We start from the raw sequence: 20,873 nt of genomic DNA, 5'->3' as shown, positions 1-20,873 counted from the left end.
TTCCTGTTATGAACCATCACGTTTCCTAAGCCTTCCACATCAACAACATTATCGTGCAGTCTTTATTCTCTGAGTGTATTAATGTTTTCTCATATATCTGTGGTGAATAAAACCACCTTTTACCAGTGTTAAGCAGTGTTGTTATGTGCTCAGAGGTCTTCAGTTGTGTTCTTACAGTGTGCCTCTAATTACAGAATTGGCGGGGGGTGTTACTTTATGGTTAGCCAGCCATTTTGAATTTTGTTGCTTAGGGACAGTGTTTTATGTAAATAGAGGATAATTGAAAACCACATTAATAAATAAATAAATAAATAAAAACCTGTGTATTTTAATGTTAACCTCTGAACGAGTTCTACCTGATGACAAAACCTTACAATCGCTGACTAACATTTTCTTGATAAATTTTCCCAGTTGATCACTTCACCCTCTGTACGACCAGACTTCTTGTTGCTTTCACAGTGGTGAGCTGCATGTCAAGCAGTGCCACAGGGCTGCCAGCAGTGGTGGGCACAGTTCAGCTGATCTGATAGCAGATAATTATCGAATTATGTTTTTGCTAGCAGATTAGTTTTTCAGATAAGTTTTAATAAGTTTTAAAACCATCATCGGACCAATTATCTTCTGATGAATTTAGTTCCGTAACTTTCAGTCTGATAACATTTTTTTTTTTTTGCTGGTAAAGTGAGTAAAGTTTAACGGGAGCCTCAGATCACTCCAAATCCTGTACACTCTCTCCACTAATGACTGCCGAAGCGTCTCACCAACCATATTGTACCTCAGATATTCAGATGATACAGCCATCCTCGCCCTCCTTTCAGAAAATCAATCTATCCTGGATTACCATAATACAATCACTCACTTTACCAACTGGTGCACAGACAACCATCTTCAAATAAATGTTAATAAAACAAAGGAACTTCTGGTCAGCCCACCCCAGCTCCCCACCATCATAAACACACAAATAGTTCAGACAGTGGTCACTTTGAAATACTTAGGAATAACTCTGGACAATAAATTTACCTTTGATCGGCACATTGAGGACATTCAAAAAAGAAGCCAACAAAGACTGTCAGTCATCCACAAACTGAAAGGACTACATGTTGCACCCCACCTGCTGTTGTTACTTTATCAAAGCATTATTTAACCCATCATTTTGTACTGTTCCTCATGTTTCTTTACCATGCTTTCTGTTACAGATTGGGGCAAAATCACACGTATCACAAATACAGCTGCCAAAATCATTGGACTCCCCACACCCAACCTCACAGAATTGAACAATATATTTATTATTCGTATAGCAAATTCTATAGTACAAGACACTACTCACCCACTTCACCAATTCAACACTTTACTTCCTTCAGGGTGCAGATACAGGAGTATTAAGTTCAGGAGGGCTCGCCTCGGGAGAAGCCTGATCCCTGCAGCTATAGCGGCCCTTAGCAGCAAGCCCCACTGACCAGTCTGTCTGCTATTGTATTGTTATTTGTTATTGTTGTTATCAGTGTTATTGTAGATATTTGTGCTGCCTGTTTTGTATTGTGCTATTGTGATACAGTTGTTGTCTGTCCTGTGATGTGTTACTGAGTTTACTGTGTTGTCTGTCTTGTTACCCTTACCAAAAAGTAGTACATGCAAATATGTTCCAAGTATACTTCCAGTTTACTTTTTATATATTTATCAGTACTATTTTTTGGTAAGGGTATGTACAATATATTGTAGACATATTTCCCCACAGGGACCAATAAATCTAATCTAATCTAATCTAAACCCTAAAATCAAACATTTTAGTCCATCTGTTGTGTGTTTGTGGCAGACTGGCTTCCTGTCACTTGCTGCTGATGTCATCATTAAGCACAAAACCTGATTGGCCTGTTGACGCAGGGAGCATTGTGTCTAGTGTAGTTCAGGTTCACTTTGGATGTTAGTGATTGTTATAGTCCATTCAACACAAAAACACAACAGACTACTTTTAACATTATTTTATTTTATTTCTTTGTGGCTGACGGTATAATTTAATCACCAAGACTCGGTGGGGGAGAAGAGCTCTCACAGCGCAGCTATGTACAGAGGGACTTTTCTTCATCGTTTACACTGTTTTGGATTTTTTTTTTTTTTTAAAAGGATGCTTTATGTGGATTCTTTCTTCAGATGAATCCCACTGAAACTAACAGGTAAGAATTTATATTTACTAATTGTCCTTTACTCTGCCAATCAGTGCATTTATGGACATATTTCAGTTGTTTAAGCCTCAGGGTTCAAAGCGTGTGAAAAAAGCAGCATCTTTTAGCTCGTAAATGACGGTGTATATAAGACAGAGATAAACTGTGACTTCTAATACTGTGTTTTACTGCTTTTGACAGATGGTGACAGTGTTTGGGGTTTTATTTTTTTATTCATTCATTTTTCGTGCATTCATATGTGTTTGTGATCCTTGAATTTACCCAGCAGCAAAAAGTGAAAGTGAAACTGGTTTATCAGAAGCCGACAGTGTAATCTGATGTGGCTGCGTCCGAATCAGTACTTAAAGTTATCGGTTATCCGTTAACTGTAATAAAGATACATTTTTTAGCAGTTTATCGGTTTAGCGTCATAAAAGAACACATTTCAGTTATCGGATTAATGGATATTGAAGCTAACTTTTTGGTTAGCTGCGCCCACCACTGGTTGCCAGGTTTGTCTGACAAAACCAGCACAACAGCCAATAAAACCAGCACAATAACTCAAATTATGTCCATATATAAAAACTCCTTGAACTGAAACTTATATACAGTTCCCAGTGTCTGTTGCTTACATGCCTTGAAATCCCTCACCCTCACACACACAGTAGATCTGTCCAGGACCTGATTCTGCTAGAAAACTGTAGCCCTTGCAACCCTGGTGCCAGCCTGACAACCTCTTTTAAAATTGTTGGGATGAGCCACGCTTAATAAATAGAATAAATCTATGAAAAAATATAAATCTATATGAAATGTGCCTCTCAGCACTTCCCAGATCTAAATACAATTTCTAAATGTATGTCTAAATTTGGCAGCACGGTGGCTCAGTGGTTAGCACTGTTGCCTCACAGTGAAAAAGTCGTGTTTTCACCTCTGACCTGGTCCTCTCTGTGTGGAGTTTTGTGTGTTCTCCCTGTGCAGGCTAGTTGAACTGGTGACTCTAAAGTGACCGTAGGTGAGCATGTAAATGTGTATTTGGCCCTGCGATAGAGTGGTGACTGCTGTCTTGTCCAAGGTGTACCCTGCCGCTGGCCTCGTGACCGCACGGATCAGCTCCAGACCCCCGTGACATTATTTGGAATAAGCAGGTGTAAAAAATGTATGAATGAGTGAATTCTTGAGAAGACAAAAATCAAGACAAAAAAAGAGAAAAAAGTGTTTTCAGATCATGTTTTCCTTGACCTTTGACCAAAAAAGTAAGTCCCTTCGGCTGCTCCCTTGTTTGCACTCGGGGTCGCCACAGCAAATCCAAGGTGGATCTGCATGTTGAATTGGCACAGGTTTTACGCCGGATGCCCTTCCTGGTGCAACTCCACATTACATGGAGAAATGTGGCAGGTGTGGGATTTGAACCCAGAACCTTCTGCACTGAAACCAAGAGCATTAACCACTTGGCCACCAAACTGCTTCAAAATCTTATCACCTCTGGATATCCAAGTAATTATCCCACAAGCTGTGAAGAAAATCCATCTGGCTTTTTTTTAGTTGGTAATTGTAATAATAATAACCTTTACTGAACCAGATAAAATCCCATTGAGATCGAGACCTCTTTTACAAGGGTCACCTGGCCAAGAAAGGCAGCAGCACACATCAGTATACAGTGAACTGCAGTGAGATCACAGGAGGTTACTCGTGACATGTTACTTTCACCATTTTGAAATATATAACTAGAAGTAACACCCCCATAACATCTAAATATTTTACTGTTTTTTTTTTTTTGTCATTGTTGAACTGAAGAATATCTAAATTTAAAGCCAACTCATTTTCCTGAAATTTTAAAGGTTTTGTGTCACTTGAAACAAAGTAAATGCTTTCTTTGTTAAATCTTCATCATCAATAAGCCTTTACGGTATATCTTTACGGTATATTTGTGTATGTTTTTCAGGTGAAATTGTCCCAATATATGTTTTAATGATAAACATTTAACCCACAAGATCAGCTTTCCTTTGATCTCACTTTTCAAAACCCTTCATTATGATGTCATAAACATATTCAGATACTTGCCCTCCGCTGTGCATTGGCTTGGGTATGCCGTCCCCGAGGTCCATTTTATTTTTCCTGGTGAAGTGCAAAAATTCTGCTTCTCCTAGTTGCTGCATGTTTCTCTGCATTAGTGAGCATTATTATGTCAATTATTACCACATCTGCACCCTACAGGTGGAAGGGCGACTATGGTGGAAAGTTGCAGCTGTTTTTTCCATCTAACTATGTGGAGGAAGTGTCCAACAATACCCTGCCTGAAACCAGATCACAGGTGAGCAGGAAGCAGGAAGTTCATCATCCTCAGAGTGTCTGAGTGTCATCAACATGGCTGTGACATGTAACTGAACAGGAGCTGGAGGACAACCCGCTGGGTGAACTGTGTAAAGGCGTCGTGGACATCTCAACGTGCAACATCCAAAACCGTGAGTAAAAGATTTTCTCTGTTGTCAGAAGCTCACCTGACGTTAAGATCAGCTACAAATGAGGGCGACGAGCAGTTGGTGTTTGTCGCTTGATGGGCATTAAGGGGCGTGGCCAGCTTGTGGTTACTCGGCATTAATGTGCACAGTGTTTAATGACTAAGGGCGGGGAAACCAGACACTGACACATTGAGCTTTTCCTCCATGCTTGACTGCTACAGTTCACATCATTTGTTTCAGACAAACATCTTTCACAGTAACGGACTTGTATCGCTTGTTAGCATTCTAACATCTCTGTAAGATTATTATTTAAAGATTTAAAGGTGTTTATTTCTTGTTGACCAATACAAAATGTTTACTTCATGAGAGGCGTGGCCTGCAGGATTGCCTGGATTGTTGCCAGTTGTGACCCTGCACAGTCAGAGGTGTCAAGTAACGAAGTACAAAAGTACACTTTTTAGGTATCTATACTTTACTCCATTACTTATTTTTCTGCCTACTTCTGACTTCTACTCATTACATTTTCACACAAGTATCTGTACTTTCTATTCCTTACATTTTTAAAACAAACAGCCTCGTTACTCTTGGCTTCAGCGCCGGTGGATGTGCGCTGAGGTGCCAGCGCACATCCACCGGCGCAGCTCCACCTGAAGCCCGAGGCGTCAGCGCAGTTCCACCGGCGCGGCTTCACCGAGGCGCCAGCGCACATCCACCGGCGCGGCTTTACCAAGGTGCCAGCACGGATTTATCTGACCATGGGTGCGAAGAAGGCACTGATGGCGGAGGAGGGAGACGATATCAAGAAGTCCGTGGACTTTTTGTCTGAGGAAATCTCTGTTGTTAAAATGCAGCAGAAATCCATTATGGAGCTGGTGGAAGAAGTGAAGGCTCTCTGGATCCAGAATGCTGAGAAAGACCGGCATCTGGTGCACCTGAAGAACCGTGTTGCGGAGTTGGAACAGTACACAAGGATGAACGACGTTATTATTACAGGAATTCATATTAAACCTCGATCCTACACACGGGCGGTGTCAGAAGACAGCGGAGGGGAGGCCAGCGAGCAGGAGGCCAGCTCAGTGGAACAACAAGTGGCTGACTTCCTGCAATCTAAAGGTATTCAAATGGACTGTAATAACATTGAAGCGTGCCACCCCCTGCCCAGGAGAGAGGATGGAGACAAGCGAGCAGTTACAATGAGGTTTGTCAACAGAAAACATAAAATGGCATTGTTAAAACAGGGACGGAAACTCAGAGGAACAAACGTATTCATCATCTGACCAAAAGAAACACAGACATCGCCAGGAAAGCTCGTCTCTTAAAAAAGCAGGGAAAAATTCAACAGACATGGACATCCAACTGCAAAACATTCATCAAACTGAACAGAACACCAGAACAAGCGAAGGTTATGGTAATCAGGAACATCGAGGAACTGGACAAATACGATCAATAAGGTATGAGGACACAAACACATCACAACACCATGACACAGACCAGAGGAACCTATTCATCTACTACATCATCTACATCTGGAGACAAGAAGGATATAACTCGCAGGACTGCTGATCATGGAAAAGTAGAACTGAGAACATTTAAATACACAGACCACAATGTACTGGACTTGGAGCACGATATAGACCCGGACAATAATTTCTTCTCAAATATCAATGACAGTTGTTGCTATTATACAGATGAACAGTTTAATTGGATCATTAAAACGGATAACAAATTATCAATAATCCATTTCAACAGCAGAAGTCTGTATGCAAACTTTAACAACATTAAAGAATATTTAAGTCAATTTAAAAAAAATATTTAACATAATTGCTATATCAGAAACATGGAATGGATTTTGAACCAATCGAAGCAGTGGTTCGCAGATTGAAGCAATGCTTCGACCTATTGTTTCGTTTATTCTTTCTTTCTTTTGCTTAATTTTCCCCCGCTAAAACCCTAAAGAGCATACTTCTGTGAGTATTGTTTACCTTTTCTATGTTAAACCGACCTGTTATGGTCTTCTGAAACAGTTGATAGATGTATTTTATAACTTAAAAACGGGAGCGGCGCTAACGCGTTAGCATGTCTATGGCATTTTCAATGTTAAAAGTTAGCATGAAGCAGTTCCAGCTGTCTCACGTTTGGGTGCATTTGTTTTCAAATTGTAATATTTCTTAAATTTATTTTTGTTTATATATTAATAATCTAATGATTATTATATACAATTTCAGAGAAAGAGACAAAAAGAATGTTGGGGAAGTGTCGTGACATGGACCCACAACAGGGGGCGTTAATGAACGGACAATGGAATAGCCAAAAAGTAACAATTTAATATTGTGAAGCGCACAACGAAGTACAGACGATACAAATATTGCAGAATGTCAGTTATACACCAGGTGACGTGTGGCAGGCTCAAAGATAGCAGACGTCTGGTGCGAGAAGAGCCGGATCCCACACAGCTTCCACCACCAACGGATCTGAAGAACACTGGAGCCGCCAAGCCCTGCGCCCCAGGTGGCCACTGTCTTCAGCAGTCAGACCCGGTACTGCTGGCAGAGAACAGAAACAGTTTGTGATGAGTGTGAGTTCGCACACTCAGTAATCCCACAGTCTGTGTTCAATTAGGAGGAAGCACCTCCACCTCCAATCACACACTCGTGCAGCTCCTGTTTAACCACTTATCTGGTTTGGGGTGTGAGGCGAAGCCGTCGCAGTCCACACCAAACGCCAATACCGCAGAATAAGGACACCGTCACAGGAAAACGGCTGCAACTGAGATCAGACTATTGCACAAGGTTTTTAGATTCAGCAGAGAAGTTACCTGTATGGTAGCTGATTTCTCGGCGGGGAGGTGGAGTTGCAGTCCGGCTTTTATGGTGGTTGACGTAGATGAGTGACAGCTGGTGGTGATGATGTGACAGCTGTCACTCCACTGGTTCCGGCGCCCTCTCGTGCTTGAAGCCCGCACTCCAAGCAGGGCGCCATCTGGTGGTGGTGGGCCAGCAGTACCTCCTCTTCAGCGGCCCACACAACAAAGAACCTGAATAGAAACACAACAGAAAATATAAAAGCAACTAACAATGAACATACATAAATAAATAAATACATGCATACATACAGAAATAAATAAGTGTTTCCTGTGAACACCTAGTGACTCTTACGCCTCCATTTCATCCCTGTCTTATTTAAGTTTAATGACAGTTTGTTTCGGTCAAACCATATTTTCAATGTGTTAATTTCTTCAGTGATTTCCTCCAGAACTATCTGACAAACTAAAAAACTGCTGCATCCTAGTAAGAACAGAATACTACTGGAATGAATTTGAATAAGGAAAGTTGTTTGTTTTTTTTCTTCACTAAATGGATGCTGCACTCACTGCAGTTTATTGTCTGGAATAGTCCCAGATTGCATTTCAGAGCTTCAAAAATTGAAACATTTTCGTGCAGGTGGTGTTGGGGGGTAATTTTGGGTTTTGGGTCTTGGGCCACATGTAGAACGAATCAGTTTTTAAATTAAGCTTTCAATTCATATAGTGGCATCTACCTTTTTTTTTTTTTTTTTTTAAGGTTACTTTATACTTTTATACTTTAAGTAGGTTTTGGAGCACTTGAGTAAAGAGGTCAAGTTGATACTTCAACTTTTACCAGAGTGTTTTTAAACTGCAGTATCTATACTTCTACTTAAGTAACCAATGTGTGTACTTTTGACGCCACTGTGCACAGTTCGGTGACATAGTGGATGATGCAACACTCAGCAACACTGCATCTTCCCAGACCAGACATGATAATCACTTTACAAAAGTAATGATGTACTAATATTTTGGACTTTCTCTCTCTTGTTCTCTGTGTTGTCGCTGTGTCATCCAGTGAAAAATGGCAAAAATGGGAAACCTCATGTGTTGACCCTTCAAGACAAGAAGCAGGACAGTTTGCAGTTTGACCTGGCAGCCGAGTCTCTAGAAGAGCTCTTTGAATGGTACCAGGCGGCCTGGGACATCATTCACAAACAGTACAAAAGGGAGCAAGAGGTTCGTATCTGTGTTGAGTGGACTAAAGTTTGTCACGCAAAGAGTCGGAAGGGTGTTCGGAGGTCATTTTTGCATGTGTGTCCATTTAGCCATTGTTTTTTTGTGTGTGTGTGTTAATCTGGGCAGACTGTGGTTTTGCCTTAGACTACTGGAAGGGGCAGGGATGTGCACCTGTTGTCTGCATGACTGGTAGCCATATTGTGTGTGCTGCCACCACCTAAAACAATCGTAGACACAAGCTTTGGTCTTCAAACTACAACCCCAATTCCAGTGACGTTGGGACGTTGTGTAAAATGTAAATAAAACAGAATACAATGATTTGCAAATCCTACATACAGTAGTGTTCAGAATAATAGTAGTGCTATGTGACTAAAAAGATGAATCCAGGTTTTGATTATATTTCTTATTGTTACATGGGAAACAAGGTACCAGTAGATTCAGTAGATTCTCACAAATCCAACAAGACCAAGCATTCATGATATGCACACTCTTAAGGCTATGAAATTGGGCTATTAGTAAAAAAAAGTAGAAAAGGGGGTGTTCACAATAATAGTAGTGTGGCATTCAGTCAGTGAGTTCATCAATTTTGTGGAACAAACAGGTGTAAATCAGGTGCCCCCTATTTAAGGATGAAGCCAGCACCTGTTGAACATGCATTTCTCTTTGAAGGCCTGAGGAAAATGGGACGTTCAAGACATTGTTCAGAAGAACAGCGTAGTTTGATTAAAAAGTTGATTGGAGAGGGGAAAACTTATACGCAGGTGCAAAAAATTATGGGCTGGTCATCTACGATGATCTCCAATGCTTTAAAAAGGACCAGAGATGCGTGGAAGAAAACAGAAAAGAACCATCAAAATGGATAGAAGAATAACCAGAATGGCAAAGACTCACCTATTGATCAGCTCCAGGATGATCAAAGACAGTCTGGAGTACACTGTAAGTGCTGTGGCAGTTTGAAGACACCTGTGTGAAGCTAATTTATTTGCAAGAATCCCCCGCAAAGTCCCTCTGTTAAATAAAAGACGTGCAGAAGAGGTTACAATTTGCCAAAGAACACATCAACTGGCCTAAAGAGAAATGGAGGAATATTTTGTGGACTGATGAGAGTAAAATTGTTCTTTTTGGGTCCAAGGGCCACAGACAGTTTGTGAGACGACCCCCAAACTCTGAATTCAAGCCACAGTTCACAGAGAAGACGTGGTGAAGCATGGTGGTGCAAGCATCATGATATGGGCATGTTTCTCCTACTATGATGTTGGGCCTATATATCACATACCAGGTATCATGGATCAGTTTGGATATGTCAAAATACTTGAAGAGGTCATGTTGCCTTATGCTGAAGAGGACATGCCCTTGAAATGGGTGTTTCAACAAGACAATGACCCCAAGCACACTCATGAACCAGCAAAATCTTGGTTCCAAACCAACAAAATTAATGCCTCGCAGATGTGAAGTAATCATGAAAAACTGTGGTTATACAACTAAATACTACAACCCCTGGCAAAAATTATGGAATCACCAGCTTCAGAGGATGTTCATTCAGTTGTTTAATTTTGTAGAAAAAAAGCAGCTCACAGACATGACACAAAACTAAAGTCATTTCAAATGGCAACTTTCTGGCTTTAAGAAACACTATAAGAAATCAAGAAAAAAAATTGTGGCAGTCAGTAACGGTTACTTTTTTAGACCAAGCAGAGGGAAAAAAATATGGACTCACTCAATTCTGAGGAATAAATTATGGAATCACCCTGTAAATTTTCATCCCCAAAACTAACACCTGCATCAAATCAGATCTGCTCGTTAGTCTGCATCTAAAAAGGAGTGATCACACCTTGGAGAGCTGTTGCACCAAGTGGACTGACATGAATCATGGCTCCAACACGAGAGATGTCAGTTGAAACAAAGGAGAGGATTATCAAACTCTTAAAAGAGGGTAAATCATCACGCAGTGTTGCAAAAGATGTTGCTTGTTCACAGTCAGCTGTGTATAAACTCTGGACCAAATACAAACAACATGGGAAGGTTATTAAAGGCAAACATACTGGTAGACCAAGGAAGAAATCAAAGCGTCAAGACAGAAAACCTAAAGCAATATGTCTCAAAAATCGAAAATGCACAACAAAACAAATGAGGAACGAATGGGAGGAAACTGGAGTCAACGTCTGTGACCGAACTGTAAGAAACCGGCTAAAGGAAATGGGATTTACATACAGAAAAGCTAAATGAAAGCCATCATTAACACCTAAACAGAAAAAAACAAGGTTACAATGGGCTAAGGAAAAACAATCGTGGACTGTGGATGACTGGATGAAAGTCATATTCAGTGATGAATCTCGAATCTACATTGGGCAAGGTGATGATGCTGGAACTTTTGTTTGGTGCCGTTCCAATGAGATTTATAAAGATGACTGCCTGAAGAGAACATGTAAATTTCCACAGTCATTGATGATATGGGGCTGCATGTCAGGTGAAGGCACTGGGGAAATGGCTGTCATTACATGATCAATAAATGCACAAGTTTACGTTGATATTTTGGACACTTTTCTTATCCCATCAATTGAAAGGATGTTTGGGGATGATGAAATCATTTTTCAAGATGATAATGCATCTTGCCATAGAGCAAAATCTGATCTGGCAACAGCAATCAGAGAAAGTTGGAGCCAGATTGATGAAGAGTACTGTTTGTCACTCATTAAGTCCATGCCTCAGAGACTGCAAGCTGTTATAAAAGCCAGAGGTGGTGCAACAAAATACTAGTGATGTGTTGGAGCGTTCTTTTGTTTTTCATGATTCCATAATTTTTTCCTTAGAATTGAGTGAGTCCATATTTTTTTCCCTCTGCTTGGTCTAAAAAAGTAACTGTTACTGACTGCCACAATTTTTTTTTTCCTGATTTCTTATAGTGTTTCTTAAAGCCAGAAAGTTGCCATTTGAAATGACTTTAGTTTTGTGTCATGTCTGTGATCTGCTTTTTTCTACAAAATTAAACAACTGAATGAACATCATCCGAGGCCGGTGATTCCATAATTTGTGCCAGGGGTTGTAGTTTAGTGATTCACAGGATTGCTAAAAAAGCAGTTTGAACATAATAGTTTTGAGTTTGTAGCGTCAACAGCAGATGCTACTATTATTGTGAACACCCCCTTTTCTACTTTTTTTTACTAATAGCCCAATTTCATAGCCTTAAGAGTGTGCATATCATGAATGCTTGGTCTTGTTGGATTTGTGAGAATCTACTGAATCTACTGGTACCTTGTTTCCCATGAAACAATAAGAAATATACTCAAAACCTGGATTAATCTTTTTAGTCACATAGCACTACTATTATTCTGAACACTACTGTATAACCTATATTCAATTGAATACACCACAACGACAAGATATTTAATGTTCAAACTGATAAACTTTTTTGTTTTTGTGCAAATATTTGCTCATTTTGAAATGGATGCCTGCAACACGTTTCAAAAAAGCTGGGACAGTGGTATGTTTACCACTGTGTTACATCACCTTTTCTTCTAACAACACTCAATAAGCGTTTGGGAACTGAGGACACTAGTTGTTGAAGCTTTGTAGGTGGAATTCTTTCCCATTCTTACTTGATGTATGACTTCAGTTGTTCAACAGTCCGGGGTCTCCATTGTCGTATTTTGTGCTTCATAATGCACCACACATTTTCAATGGGCGACAGGTCTTGACTGCAGACAGGCCAGTCTAGTACCCGCACTCTTTTACTATGAAGCCACGCTGTTGTAACACGTGCAGAATGTGGCTTGGCATTGTCGTGCTGAAATAAGCAGGGATGTGTCTGAAAAAGACGTTGCTTGGATGGCAGCATGTGTTGCTCCAAAACCTGGATGCACTTTTCAGCATTGTTCAGCAATACCTTTTTAAGATGACAAAACATGATTCCACTCCTCAGATACATCGAGCTACATCGCAGATGCTGAAATGCTGTGTTGTTGTGTGATCTTATTACAATAGGACTTGTACTTCTGTACGATCCTTACAAAACACCATTTGTATCGTATCATCGCATAGCGCAGCCGGCTTTGATCACTGGACACCATAACCCGACCCAACACCAGGTCAGTGCAAGCACTGGACCTAGTAGGAGCAAGAACACATCCCTGATGATTGCCAGAATTCACTGGGAAGAAATTTGAGGCTTTGCCTCCGTGCTGCACAGCAGCACTCACTATCCCTGGCTGTGTTATTTGCTGGCCAGGTTAATGGGAACCTGCAGAATTCTCAGACATGTGCAGGGTCCTGGACCTTACCTGACCTGACCAGGTGAAACACAGTAATACTTATTTTACCAGTATGACAATATAAACCAGTGTTTCCTGTCCAATCTCAGATCAAGCAGCAGGAGGAGAAGAAGGCTGAGGTTGCAATGGAGATGTCAGACCTAGTGGTCTACTGTCAGCCACGCAGCAAAGACAAATACAGCTACGGTAAGAACATGTAGTACAAACGAGCTCCTGACTGGGCAGATCTGCAGAGTTCACTGTGTGTGCACGGTGCTCAGACACGTGGACAAAAAACCACAAAAACAGGACAAGCAAAAGGAAAAAGTCTGCTTTAAATGTTATCTGTTGTCATCACCCTTTCTGCTATAAATGTTAATGTGTGTTGTCATCACCCTTTTCGCAGCCAAAATCAGTTCTTATGTCAAACTAAGGGCCCCTTCACACATAGCATGAATAAGTAGGAATCAGGGCGAATCACGGCGAAACAGCCCAAATGAGCAAACTCCGAAAACCTCGAGCTGACTTCGGGAAGGACACACGGCCGGGCAGGTGTGAATGATCCCACACGAGCGTGCATGAAACCATTGAGGCGGTAACACAGTGCGAGCAGCTAGAACGTGTGGAACCACATCGTGCAGCTGCTGTGGAGAAAAAAAAAACACAACTGGAACGTGTAGAACCACATCGCGCACTGCTGTGGAGAAACAAAAAATAAACACTACTCACCATAAAAAAAAACACCCCAGTGTCCAATATTTAATCCTTCTTATTGAGCGGACAATACAAGTATGATCCCTCTGTTCCTCTGTATATGACCCATGGTCACAGACGTACAGTCATGAAATGACATGAATGAAGCAATGCGCTCAGCTGGATAAATAAATAATTACTACACTGATAGATTAGATATTGGTGTATAATTAGTGAAAATCACTGGGCTGATATAAATAAAAGGAGATGCAATACAGAACCCTGTGGTTAAATAACCCTGGTTAAATTAAAATAAATGCCATTCCTGGAATTCGAACCTGCAATTAACAAAAGCGCTGATTAACAGACAGACACTTTACCACTGCGCTACAATCACTGTCTTATAACAGCAGTGTAAAATGCCTAAAATCAACGAGGAGATAAATGTATTTAAAAAAGAAAAATTAAAAGGTATAGCTGAAGAGGAAGTTTTCGTTGTCTTTATTTATGGTGAAAAAGGGCCGTAATAACTGACAAAACGGCATTTGTTACGGTGTATTTTTGGTGATACATGACTGAAAGTGGCGTATTTGTGGCACTATTGGCTTGTCATAGTCCTGCGGCACGCCTGTTCTGACCCGCATATCAGATCGCCTGCTGTGTGTTCACATGATCAGATGGTCCGTTTCACCTGGAACAGCCTGTCATTGTCCGTCGCAAAAGTGATATATGCTTTATGTATTTCCACGTGATGACAGCAAGCGCACACACGGGTGTCACAGTGGACAGTTGTAAGGTCATGCCCGTCAAAACACAGTATGTGTTCTACAGCTGTGATGTTCCGGACCGGAGATCAAAACAGCTGCTGTTGTTGAGAGCTCATTTATCTGTTTGTGTAACTGTCCATCATGCCCCCTCTCCGTTCAGCGCAAAGACCAAAGTGTCACTCTTTGTTTCTGTGTTATGTGATCGTTTTTTTTTGTGTGATTTTGGCATGTAATTGTAAATGTAGTTATTGTAGTAATTACTTCTATACCTGTCCTGGCTGTGGTCTCTGTGTTTTTAATGTGACACGTTGTGTGCACTGAGCCATCATTTCCAGCTCTCAGTGAATCTCTGGCTGGTGATCAGCTGGCTGCTCCCCATCTGTACATACATATCAGCATTCCATGCAAGTGTGCTCCCCCCGCACGTGTTGCGGGGGGGGAGCGCTAAACACATGCATGCCATGTGTTTGGGGGGTGGGGGGGGGGGGGAGCGTGACACACATGTGATACACACGCACAGCACATGTGTTAAGGGGGGAGCCGACACTCTGGCACGCCACATGTGTTTCTTGACAACTCCACAGCCAGTTCGAACGTGGCCGCCTGCTCGCTATTTTCGTGCTGACAGCGCGAATGGCCACACATTTTCCAGTGTCCAGTGAGCGGTATTGGATGTTTGTGTGTGTTACCTTTAATTTGGCCGAAACCTACTGTGAGAGGGATCGAATGGGCTCTCACAGGGCATTCTGTCTTTCAGCCACTGGTGTGCGTGAACAGTTGTAGCAACAGGTAGCAGACAGGTGTTAGAGGCAGCTCCGATTTTTCATGACTGACATGCAATCCCTCCTTTGTGCGCTCGTCGGCTTCAATCATGTTATGTGTGAAGGGGCTCTAAGATCTGCCTTTCAGACAAAAGCTCTTATCGAAGAGCAGAAAAGTTAACATTATCTTATCTTATTCTCACATGTAATACTACTCATCTGAGTCTCTCTAATTAATTGCTCATTTGACACAAAGTCATTCTAGTGGTACCCGAGGATCCTTAAAAGACAAAGGTACCTAGTTGTTGCCTTAAGTTACCAGATATCATCCCAGACTCACTGTTATAGTCCGCAAGGTCTGAGTCTATATTGGACCCTGAGTATGCAGGTCAGCCTGGACACAAAGGGTTGAGTTTACAAAATCGACAAAAAAGCTTTAATTATCGAAAGGTGAGCAAAGAGCATAAACAGATGCAGAGGAGGTTCCAACAAAAATGCAGAGTCCAACAAAACTCAGGACTGAGGGAAATCAGCAGGTGCAAAGGTGAGGGGACAAGAAATAATACACTAAAAAATAACACCATGTACTGGTGTTGGAACAGGGGCAAAGAACACTGTCTCATATGACTAACAGAAACCTTAATTTAATTAATCAATTTAATCTAATTAATTTAACCCTTTAATTTAATTTATTGCATTTATATAGCACCAAATCACAACAAAGTTGCCTCAAGGAGCTTCACACAAGTAAGTAACCTTACTAACCCCCAGAGCAAGAACACAGGTGACACTGGTAAGGAAAAACTTGCTCTGATGATTTGAGGAAGAAACCTCAAGCAGACCAGACTCAGAGAGGCGTCCCTCTGCTTGGGCCATGCTACCAACACAAGTGACAAAACAATTCACAAAATGAATATACAGGACATTCTGCCAGTGCACAGGAAGGGAGGGTTGCAAAAACAGACACCACACCCATCTCTGGATGGAGCACATGACCTTAACACTGACAATCGACCCACAACTGTATACACTATCTATATACTCTATACAGTAATCTGTACACACACACACACACACACACATTAATTCATTCATTTTTTAAATCACGATTAATTGCGCTTTGATCCATTTTGTTTTTATGTCAGTGACTCGGGCTGTAAATAATGTGTTTGTACATGTGTGCACTTTTTGTGCTGCTTAAACAGCACCAAACCAGAAGTTTTTTTTTTTCTTTTTATGTCAGTACTTCCACAGTGCATGGATTAGCTTGGTGTTGCTCTATGATATGGGGAATAAAAAAGCCTCATGTGTTTCTGGCTGCTCAGCAACACATGAATGTGAAATATCTGTTTTTTGTTTTTTTTACCAAAGTTACTTGCTTTAATAATAAATATCATTGTTACTTGTGTGTTTCATGCACAAAACTCTGATGAAGCTTTAATGCTTGTTAATTAAGCACAGAGCTCTTATAGGCTTAAATGGTTTAAAAATGCTTAATTCATGATGTTTTCCATCCATATTTTAATGCTCAATAAGAAGACTTTAAAATGAAATGGTCCTTGATTATTAAAGATTCAAGGATTGTTTTTATTGTCATACCATATATGCTTCAATATGACATGATAGGAGATTACCTTTCAAAAGGTCCTGGGGTTAAATAAACTAAATACCATTGACTAGGGAATATAAATAAATAAGAGCAAATCATTTGTTTTGCAGATATACAGGTATGCAGAAGTCCAGTTATTGTGCAAAATACAGGCCAAGGTGTTGTTCAAACAAGATATTAACAAGTGCCTACTCATCCGAGGTAGTATAGTTAATGTTAATGTGCAGGAAGCAACAGAGCTGGAGTGCTCCACCAGAACTCGGCAGCCTCACAGCCTCTGGGAAGAAGCTGTTTCTCAGTCTAGTGCTTCGACACCTGATGCTCTGCAGCCTCGTGCCTGAAGGTAGATGAACAAACATTCTGCTTGCCGGGTGGATGGGGTCTTTAGGCCCTTTCCCTGTATCTATTTGTGTAACTGTCCATGATGGTAGGTAGGCTGCCTCCCACAATCCTCTGTGCAGCATTCACAACCCTCTGCAGAGACTTCTTGTCTGCTACAGAGCAGTTGCCGTACCACGCTGTGAGGCAGCAGCACATAACATTCTCCACCGCACATCTGTAGAAGGCCCCCAGAACAGAACTGTCAAGTCCAGCACACCTCAGCCTCCTGAGGAAGTACAGGTGCTGGTGTGCCTTCTTGACCAGGGTTGAGGTGCTGTTGTTGCAGTTGAAGTCATTGTTCAGGTTCACACCCAGATACCTGAAGGTGTCAACTGCTTCCACAGCTGCTCCTCCAATGTTCAAAGTCCACAATCATCTCCTTCGTCTTCTTCAGGTAAATGCAGAGGTTGCTGTTTATGCACCAACCTTCTAGATGTTCAACCTCCCGCCTGTAGCTGGACTCATTGCTGTTGCTAATGCATCCCATCATGACTGTGTCATCAGCACACTTCACTAAATGACAGCCTGGGTGCTTTGCTGCACAGTCTTAATTGAGCAGGGTGTACAGGAGGGAGCTCAGCCCTGGGGGAGCCAGTGCTGAGGGAGGAGGATCATCTGTAGAATCTTCTCTGAAAACCTGCCAGTCCATGCATTGAGAACAGTCCTGCAGCTTCACTCTGAAAGTCTTCTGCATTTGTCTGTTTTGTTTTAGCAGAAGCTGGTAGGCTGAGGCCAGCATGATGGCTGTATGGTCAGAGAGGCCGAGTTGTGGGCATGGGACACCTCTGTATACATCTCGTACAGTAGTGTTCAGAATAATAGTAGTGCTATGTGACTAAAAAGATTAATCCAGGTTTCGAGTATATTTCTTATTGTTACATGGGAAACAAGGTACCAGTAGATTCTCACAAATCCAACAAGACCAATCCAAAAGCTTGATTTATGCTTCTAGAACTTGGTTACTGACTGTGTGGCAGCGCAATGACGTCGACATGCGTGTGAGCTTCTATATACAATCATAATCCTCCAAACCAACGTTACCAATACGTGCAATTTCCATCTATGAATTGTGAGTCATTTGAGTGTCTTTTTCTAACTCTGTGTTGTAAAGTTGATCATATTTGTGGACTTTTCTGCCAGACATTTCTCTACTTGATCCATGATTGAAAAGTAATCAGCTTGTGCACTGCAAAAACTTTAAAAAATACAACAGGAGAGGAATGAGTGAAACCGGAAAAGTGACCAGTAGGTGGGTGCCGTCAGGCTACAGAGAGGGTTCACAGCAATGCAGAGGGTTCTGATCGAAAGTAGTTGTTTTTGTTTCTTCACACCCAGGAATATGTGTGAAACACCATATTACAGTGCAGGCAGCAAGCGGCATTTAGGGAAAATACGGTACCCACTTTCCTTGAATCAGCTAGTCCAGACTACTCTGTCTGGTACACGCAAGGGCTTTTTAATGGAAACGCATTGCGATGAGACAGGACTTTTTGTCCGATGTGAGCGAAAATCTGCTATTATATGGTATTACATGGAAAACTATACAAAAACTTTGGGACCTTTGCTTTTGTCTGGTGAGTGCGTATCTAGTTTATACAATTACGGTTTTACTGTATTCCAGTTTTTGAAAGAAATGTAAAATTAAAATGCAAGAGAAGCAAATTACTGACAATCAGCACTATCAGCTGACCCTACGTTTCTCAAATAAATATGTATTTTTCTTTCACAACAGAAAACTACACTTACAAAGAGGTCCGTTCCTTTGTGGAGAACAAGACACCAGGAAAGAGCCAAACCAAAGACTTCCTGCAGTACAACCGCAAGGGTCTGAGTCGGATTTACCCAAAAGGTCAACGCGTGGAGTCCTCAAACTATGACCCTTTCCCTATGTGGGCTACCGGCTGTCATATGGTGGCGCTCAATTTCCAGACTGCAGGTAATTTACAACCGAACTCCCAGACAAGTCAAGTTTCCGGGTGAAAGAAGTGTGAAACTGTAAAGCCCTCGTCACACATAGCAAGAATGTGTAGGAACCAGGCCCAAAGTACATAAGTATTAAAAGATGGCGGCGCACATAGTTGCAGCGGCTCGGTGCTCTCAGTTTAGCAGCAGTTTTCTTTTGTTTTTGTGTGTTTTTTATTTACTTTTCCGTGCACTCGCTGCTCAGTTAAAGTATGGACAAACCGAACTCCTTGAAATTGGAGCTCGACACCAGTACTCTGCTCCGGAAAATGAGGATTTTATTCCTCTAGAGATTCAGTGACAGAGGGACAGCGACGGCATGGTCACTGTCCCGCTGTTAAGATGCCAGAGATGGTGTAGGCACTGCAAACAAATGTGGGGTAAGCGTGGCAGCCTGCAAGCTAGATTAAAGGCTAACCCACACAGATCAGCCCTACCGAGTCTCTTCCTTACCAACTCCTGGTCTCTCGTTAACAAGATGGATGAACTGAAGCTCAGGATTACATCCCAAAGAACAAACAGCTGTGTGACGATGATCATGGAGACCTGGCTGGACGGCACTGTCCCGGATGCGGCTATCAAACTAGCGGAGCACTCCATTTATCGAGAGAGACAAAAGGCAGGGGAGTGTGTGTTTACGTTCACAATAACTGGTGCAAGGCTACAAACATTCTTGGGTCAGGCTGCTCTTCTGACCCAAGAATGTTTGTACTTGTACTTGGCTGTAAATTGTAGGCCGTTCTACACGCCACGTGAGTTTTCTGCAATTCTCATCACTGTTGTTTACATTCCACCGCATGCAAATGCATATTTTCTTTTTATTTATTTTCTTTTAATTTATTTTTTCTTTTATATGTAATCTTTGCTGCTACTGACTGTTTGTCACCAACGAATGTTTTGTTGTTTACTACAATGACAATTAAGTCTCTCTTATCTTATCAAAACGGCAAATATTACCATCATCAGATGCAGTCGGGAGGGAAAGAGGCGTGGTAAGCAGTGTCAGAATACATCCAGATTACCTCGTCCACACCTGCATGATGGCATCCAAAGTGCATGTAGACAACAGTTTAGCTGACACAGACTGCTGTCAGATGGCCATAAAAGACTGCCCGATGTCCAAATGTCCGGATGGCAAACACGGGACTGGAGTGGGAGGCAGCGCTGTGTTCCTCACGCACACGCATGCGCGAGTGTGCTGAAATGATCACTCAGCCGTGTGTGTGTGTGTGTGTGTGTGTGTGTGTGTGTGTGTGTGTGTGTGTGTGTGTGTGTGTGTGTGTGTGTGTGTGTGTGTGTGTGTGTGTGTGTGTGTGTGTGTGTGTGTGTTCATGAAGGCTGCATGAGCCACTAAGCATGTGCGCACATATGCCACTGGACACCTTTGCTGAACGTTTGCAGGCAGTGGGCCAAGCAGTCACACCATGTGTCAGACACAGCCTTTTCTTTTTTGCTCACTTCAGGAGCACAACACGACTCTGTACACCGTGATGTCGGCTGGATTATCACATGGGATTTAATTTTTGCAGCAGGTGTGAGGCTTTTCAACACAGGCTGTGATTTGGTTCCTGTGCACTCTGCGCTGTGAAAGAATTGCGGTTCCGTGCTGGAGGTGAGTTTCATGTTTAATAACGTTGTCACGGCCTGGGATACAGTTCCACATCACACCTCCTGTAGAGTTTAGATGGTGATCAGGTAATAATATACATATTACAGCGGTGAGATCTGTATAGCTCTGTGCCTGATGTGCACTATGACGCATTACTGCACATGAGACCACGGAGAGACGCAGCAGTACACGGTACTTTCAGTTT

At 41.8% G+C, this 20,873-nt stretch overlaps 1 protein-coding gene across 3 annotated transcripts in view; it reads left to right on the top strand.

Annotated features, from left to right (window-relative positions):
• Nucleotides 1–20,873, top strand: part of plcg2 (phospholipase C, gamma 2) — a 223,001-nt gene that overhangs the window by 183,463 nt on the left and 18,665 nt on the right. For all 3 annotated transcript variants that reach the window (XM_034175720.1, XM_034175722.1, XM_034175721.1), the window contains 5 exons: nucleotides 4,374–4,470; nucleotides 4,549–4,621; nucleotides 8,479–8,639; nucleotides 12,997–13,093; nucleotides 18,830–19,033. In XM_034175720.1, coding sequence (XP_034031611.1) covers nucleotides 4,374–4,470; nucleotides 4,549–4,621; nucleotides 8,479–8,639; nucleotides 12,997–13,093; nucleotides 18,830–19,033 — 632 coding nt within the window. The remainder of the gene's footprint in view (nucleotides 1–4,373; nucleotides 4,471–4,548; nucleotides 4,622–8,478; nucleotides 8,640–12,996; nucleotides 13,094–18,829; nucleotides 19,034–20,873) is intronic.

This window comes from Thalassophryne amazonica, chromosome 8 (genome assembly GCF_902500255.1).
Source record: "Thalassophryne amazonica chromosome 8, fThaAma1.1, whole genome shotgun sequence".
NCBI classification, from domain to species: domain Eukaryota; kingdom Metazoa; phylum Chordata; class Actinopteri; order Batrachoidiformes; family Batrachoididae; genus Thalassophryne; species Thalassophryne amazonica.
This window is presented reverse-complemented; position numbering and strand designations above follow the sequence as displayed.